The sequence below is a fragment of the Propithecus coquereli genome, unplaced genomic scaffold (genome assembly GCF_000956105.1).
Source record: "Propithecus coquereli isolate 6110/MARCELLA unplaced genomic scaffold, Pcoq_1.0 Scaffold701, whole genome shotgun sequence".
In the NCBI taxonomy this organism is placed as follows: domain Eukaryota; kingdom Metazoa; phylum Chordata; class Mammalia; order Primates; family Indriidae; genus Propithecus; species Propithecus coquereli.
This window is the reverse complement of record NW_012153075.1, coordinates 1,015,913-1,022,563: the sequence shown is the minus strand read 5'-3', so window position 1 is coordinate 1,022,563 and position 6,651 is coordinate 1,015,913. Positions and strand designations below refer to the sequence as shown.

At 60.2% G+C, this 6,651-nt stretch overlaps 1 protein-coding gene across 1 annotated transcript in view; it reads left to right on the top strand.

Moving 5' to 3' along the window:
* Positions 1 to 553: 553 nt before the first annotated feature.
* Positions 554 to 6,651, top strand: part of LOC105823974 (WAS protein family homolog 1-like) — a 15,386-nt gene continuing 9,288 nt past the window's right edge. The window contains exon 1 of the mRNA XM_012661276.1: positions 554 to 708. Within this exon, the coding sequence (XP_012516730.1) occupies positions 560 to 708 (149 nt within the window). The 5' untranslated portion in view covers positions 554 to 559. The remainder of the gene's footprint in view (positions 709 to 6,651) is intronic.

Genomic DNA, 6,651 nt, shown 5'->3' with positions numbered 1-6,651 from the left:
CTAGTGTGAGCAGAGCCTGGACAGTCCTTTACCTACAGTCACTCGCCACTGCCTAGTCTGTGTCAGGAACAGGCCCCAAGTTCCTGGGGGTTCCAGTTGGAAGAGCCCAAGAGTGCACACTTTCTGTGCTTTTCCAGATCGAGCACCATTTGGTGGTTGATTCAGGCAGTGCCCTCGCCCTCCCCCATCCATCCCTCTGCTTCCAGCCTCTTTTTCACTCTGTGGCCAGGGTTTCTTTCCCATTTCTCCACGTGTGGGGAGTTGAACGGAGACCGTGTATGGAAAGGGGCCCTGCAGGTACCATGCACCTTTTAGGGAGACAGGAAATGTCGCCCCTTCTCTGAATTCCTCTGTTGTCCCTACCAACTCCGCAGTCCCTGGTCCTGCCCTCTCCCTCCCTCATTCCCTCAACAGGCATCAGCTGCTTCCTGCCTCCTGTGAGCTCCTGGCCCCACCACATGCTCTCTGCCCTGTGCAGGCGGGTGGGATGAGGGCTGTGCTGGGTGGGTGGGGTGAGCGTGGGGTGGTCCCGATGCTCTGCTTCCCCCCCACAGGCACCATGACTCCCGTGAGGACCCAGCACTGCTTGGCAGGTCAGACGTACACGGTGCCCCTCAGCCAGCCAGACCTGCAGCGGGAGGAGGCCATCCAGCAGGTGGCGGATGCCCTGCAGTACCTCCAGAAGGTCTCTGCAGACATCTTTAGCAGGTAGGTGCTGTCCCCACCCCCACCTGCTGAGAGGGCTGCACCCTGTCCTGGCAATCCTCTCTCCAGTCCCAGGAACACACCCTCTGGGAACAGCCCCTTTGGTGGTTCTTGGTGCTGGGGGACCCAGCTGGCTTCCCTGTGCAGGAGGGGTCCAAGGCAGGAGCCCAGTGTGGAAGCGTTTTCTCCTCAGTGCCTGGGAGCTCACTGTCTACTGCCCCCCTTGGCATCTGGCTTCCTGTGGGTCCCTCAGGCCCCAGTGGTGCCTCTGCTCTCCCAGCTGGTGCTCGTCCTCCCACCACGGGGCCCTGTTCCTTCACTCATCCTTGCAGCCGGCAAGCGTTTACCCAGCACTGCTGTGTGCGAGGCGCTGTGCTGTTCTGTGTAGATGCAGCAATGCATAAGGCAGCGGCCCTGTCCGGCTCGAGGACGTGCCTGGCAGGAGAGACAGACTTAAACTACCACTCGCATGATTAGTTATTGAATTACAATTGTGAAGACCTATCTATTATACTTTTGTGATTACTGATATTTATATAGCATTAAGTATGCACCACCATTGATAACTCATTTACGCTTGCTACACTGTATGAAGAGGTTCTGCTGTTACCTCCAATGTACAGATGAGGAAACTGAGGCTGAGACTTGGCCACATGGCACAGCCAGTGTTCAGACCAAGTTGTGGCCCAGATTCTGTGAGGTTCTTGGCATCTGTCTGTGAGGGGACATGTGCTATGGGACTTGTGACAGGGGCCTGGCTTGGTCTAGGGGCATCAGGGGAGGCGTATGTGAGCGAGCGTGTAGGTCGAGAAGAACAGTCCAGAAAGAAAGGGCATGCGCTAACAGCAGGAGGTGGAAAGGACCTGGAAGGAGCCGGTGTGCCTGGAGCAAGGAGAGGCTGGTGGGGCCTCAGGGCCACTGGCGGTTCTGAGCTGGAGAGCTGCAGCGGCTTGTGTCTCCAGCGCCGACCCAGCACATTCCGTGTTTGCTGAGCAGGAGTGAGTGGATGGTGTTTGCTGCTTCCGTGCAGGGTCCCAGGTTGTGTTGGGTGAGCAGGTCCTGTCCCTGTTTGGCCAGGAGGAACCTGAAATGAAGCTGGGTCTCCTTCCCGGGCGCCACCCTGTGCCTCCCACGGGGCCTTTCCTCCCATCTAGTGTGAAGTGTGTGACTCAGGGTCCCCTCAGGCTCTAAGTCACCCCCCACCAGTTGGACACCAGACCTGGAGTCCACCCCCCTTGCACGCATGTCCTCCTGCTGCACCGGCTGGACGTCTGGCTCTCCTGGAGCCCTCCCCTGGGGCAGGGGGGGTCATTGCCTCCAGCTGGACGTGGCGCAAACACCACATCCTCTGGCCTCTCCTGCTTCCCTGCCCTCTGACGCCCGCCACCCTCTACCCCTCAACCTGTCCCAAACCTGTCCAGAATGTCCCCGTAACCAAGGGGCAGCGACTGAGTGGCCACGGCTCACTCTGGAGCAGGACGTCCTGGCTCACATCCGGCTCCCCCGTTTCCTTGCTCTGTACTTGGGGAAGTTACTTAACCCCACTAAGCCTCGATGCTGTCATCTGTAAAATTGTGATAGTGATGGTATGTTCCTCCCAGGCTTGTGGTAAGGATTAAATGAATTAAAATATGGGAAGAAAGGAAACCGTGCCTGGCAGCTAGTAAGCATTCAGGAAACGTCAGCTCTTCCTTGCTGATGTCATCTCTGCCCATTGGCTGCCCCTGGTGGCCAGTCATCAACCTGTTGTCAATAGTTTTAGCAAGTGTTAGATGCCTCCATTATGCTGATTTTTGTGCTGAATGTGCCCAAGGGACACAGGCCTTTAAGAGCCATCAGCCCCAGATGACGGCCACCCCATTCCCAGTGCTTGGAACGGATGCCAAGGCCATTCCCTCAGAAGTTACTGTGTCTCCTCACGATGGTGGGCTGCATGCGCACCCTTCTCTAAGGGGAGTGTTGGGTATTTTCACACTTTCCTTTCCCGTCCTGGTATTTGGCACCTTGTAATGTCCCCCTGCCCTGGGATGGGCTGAGGAGAGAGCAGGAAGGCCATCTCCTGGGGAGGGGAGCAGTGACTTCGGTGGGTGTGGGTGCAGGCCCAGCATGTGCCTGGCATGGCCCAGGAAGGGCAGGTTCCTCTTGGGAGCCTGGGCCTGAGTCCAGCTGCCTCACACTGGGTTCCCGGTCACCTCATCAACCTCTTACCGTGCGTTGGTGTCATGCTGGACCCTGGGGGATAGATACCTAAGGTAGGCATGGCATGGTGTCCTCAAGGAGCTTAGAGTGTAGGATGGGAAAGCATCGGGCTGGGCTGATTCCTGGTGCACAGCATGAACTGCGTGGGCTGCTAGGGTTCGAGAGAGGAGAGGAAGACGTAAGACTCGGAGGCTGCCCTGCCAGTCAGGACCCCCCGAGCCAGGTTGGGCAGAAAGCGAGCATCAGTAGAGCAGGCTTTGGAGCGGAAGGGCTCAGATGGTTCCGTCAGGGCCTGGTTTTGCTTTCACTCCACTTCAGCTCGGCTCTTTGTGTTGGCTCCGTTCCCACACAGGCCTTGCTCTAGTGGTGGAAGGTGACAACCAGCTGGGCCAGAGCTCATGCACTCAGGGCCAGGTCGCAGGAAAGAATGCCCCCACTGGGCAGCATCTCCTCCAGAGTCACACTCGCCCCATTTGGCCTGGCTTGGTTCTCACGTCTACCCAGAATCAATTCCCTGGGCCGGGGCATGTGACACCAGATTGCCTAGACCTGGGTCGCTGCCTCAGCCCTGAGCCCTGGCGGTAGCCCCCCCTGAAGCACAGGGACTGAGCCTGAGGGAGAGGCGGGCTCCCCCGAGGACATGGGGGCCGTTCCCTGAGCGAGGAGGAAGGAGGTGCTGGGAGGAGAACTGCGCCTGCTGCGCGGGGCCGGGGGCCGGAGGCTCCTGGAGGAGGGCAGGGCGGGAAGGTGGCCGTGCAGCTCGTCTGGGGGAGTCTGGACGTGGGGGCACAGGCTGGAAGAGAAGCCCGGATGCGGCCTGGAACACGGCGTATCACGGGCCGCCAGGGGAGGCTGGCCTGAGCGGCGCTGCTTCTGCACGGGGAGCACAGACGTGCCACCTGTTCCTTATGCGCGGCTCCTTCACTGCAGGACGAGGTGTGCACGGTTGGCCTTGGTGCGCCTGTGGGCCTGGCCTCCCTCTGGGGTGTGCGCCCTTGCGTTCCTCTGCCTCTCTGCCTCCTCAACGGTGCTGCGGGAGCGCTCCAGGGCAGGAGGGCAGCGTGGCGAGGAGCGAAAAGTTGGGTTAAGTGAGCGAGGGCCCGTGGGGGTCCGTGACAGGACAGGTCGTTGAGCTTGACTCAGGGGTCTCAGGCAGCCACGGCAGGTCCTTGCACAGGGAGGTGATGGGACGGAGAGTTCTGGGAGGGCTCATCAGGCAGCCATCACAGCGTGGACAAGATGGGGAGGGCAATTTCCAGGGCCCCCTGGAAGCTGTCGCTGTAGTCCGGACGTGAAAGGGATGAGGTCCCAGTTCAGGGCCATGCAGTCAGGAAGGGCTCGATGAGATATTGCAAAGGAAACAGGATATGGTGACAGATTGGGGACAGGATGGAGGAGAGGAAGAGTCAGCGATGGGCGGTGGGGCGGAAGACTGACACCTATCCTCATATCCTGGAACTGCTGCTAAACCGTGTTCTCTCTACCTTCTGTGTGTGCACACGTGAGTGTTTAAACCTAAAGTAGCCTCACATTCCTTGTTTGGGAATTCCGTCTTGTCACTGCTGCCCCTCCTTGGTTCTGTCCTGTGGCCATTGGCCCTCCCGCACCTGATGTCCCCAGCTTCCTTCTCAGGTGTTGGCTGAACTGGACGGGCCCTGCCAGCGCCCCACGTGCAGGGCTGGCATCAGTCCTCTCCCCAGCAGGGCCGTGTGGGCGCTGTGGTGCATCTGGTGCGATCTGTCCCGTGTGTACTCGCGTCCAACAGCTCCGTCTCCTGCACAGGGTTTCCTTAGGAGCCCTCAGAGTCCTTGCCCACCCAGGGGCGCTGTGTTGTGGGTTCTCCCCTCACACCAGTCTAATAACCCTGCCAAGGACAGAAATGCTGTGACCCGAGCACAGCGCTGGGCCCCGGGACTCGCCTCTTCCTTTTTTAAGAGCTGACAGACCCGGTTTAATAAGCCACTCGAGAAATTTGCCAGACTCGTTGCTGAGCTTGCTGTTTGCCACTTTGAGCCATCAGCCCTTCTCTCCTGGATGGCAGCGCCGGACAGAGCAGCCTCTGTCCGTGTCCAGTCCCAGTGTCCTGCCCTGTCCCCCGTGGACCTCTAGTAGAGTACTCAGGGGACCAGGGAAGGTCGCTTCAGCACCTGGGGGCAGAGTGTGGCTGCCTTGGGCACTGGGCTGCCTTAAAACAGCTCGTCCCCGCCGGGAGAGACGGAGCCCGCGCTCTGCCTCCTCTGGCGGGAAGGAAGCGGTGCCCTCCTCTGCCCACCTGGCTGGCTGCAAGGAAAACCGCGCTGCTGCGGGGCCTGCTTGTGGTCCAGCCCTGCCACCTCGCTGCGCCCCCGCACAGGAGGGGCCGGGAGAATCAGGGCAGGCTTCTCAGGGCGTGGAGACCCCTGGATTGTGAAAATGGCTGATCGCTGGGTTTTCTGGAGGCCGAGACCTTCCGGAGTTGCTGGGAGTGGATCAGGCAGGTTGGGCAGGTTCCTGGCTGTGCATTTCACCCTTAGCGAGATCACAGTGGTCCCTGGTCCTGGGGTCTCTGCCCCTGGAGGCAGTGGGGCCCCTCTGTCACCCCACCTCGCCCTCCTACCTTTCCCCGGCAACCACACTTGAGCCTCTGCCCCTTGTTTCTCGTGCCTTTCACGCTTGCTCTCGCGGGGAGGCTCACGTGACCACTGTGGATGTGGAGCACAGTAGTCGTGGCCAAGGGCTGGGGTTCCTGGGGGTAGGGGGGCTACGGGCTGGGGGGAGGACAGCGGGGCACCCGTGAGTCAGAGTTCACTTTGCAGTGAGAAGAACTTCCCTGTGGCGGAACAATGTGGAAAAGCGTGAATGGGGCCGTGTGCCTTTAAGCGTTGGACACTTGGACCTCAGTCATTCCTTAGCTCCGGAGTGAGCCCCTACCACGTGCCAGGCACTGTCTCAGGCTCTGGGAATGCAGCAGGGGACAAAACCCAGCCCTGACCCCCTGGACGGGAGCACGGCATGCAACAGATATGTTGTGTCCAGCGGCAACGTGTAGAAAAAGCACAGCAGGCGTGGGGTTGGGATGTGGCAGGTGCATCTCCAGATTCCGGGTCAGAAAGGCCTCAGTGAGGAGGGGACTCAGTGACGTGCAGGAGCCAGCCACGTGGATATCTGCACCACGCAGTCCACTGGATGCAGAGGCCATGAAACGGACGTGCTTTGCACTTGCAGGGAATAGCAGGTGGCAGGTGTCCCGGAGGCCACCCTTGTCCAGGGAGAGTGGGAGCAGGTGAGCAGCCAGACCAGAAAGAGCCTGTGCACATTCGTCACACACAGGGCACGTCCTCGTCCACAAGTCTAGGGTCTGAACTCAGGTGCTGGCACTTAGGTCCAGCCTCTGGCCTCTCTGAACTCCAGTGTCGTCCTCTGCAGAGGCCAGCTCTGCCTCCTTCACGTGGTCGTGAGGTGTGTGGAAACGCGGTGCCGGCTGTAAGGAGCTGTGTACCCGCCTGTGAGCAGTCAGGGTTCTCTCTGCGCGCCTGCCTGATGGCAGGTACAGGTGCCAGCTCGGGCGCAGGGTGGTTTCCATCCCTTCCGAGACCTCTGAGGACCCAGTGCAGTTAACTCCAGACCCTCCAGGTCGGATTTTCCCTGTAGAGGTCGTGTGGGCAGCACCAACTTAAGAGCCCTTGGCCAAGTCCCTGGCCTGGCAGGGCTGCTGTCAGGAGAGGTGCACCGGTGCCTGAAGGGGTTGGGAGCAGCCCCAGCCTCTGG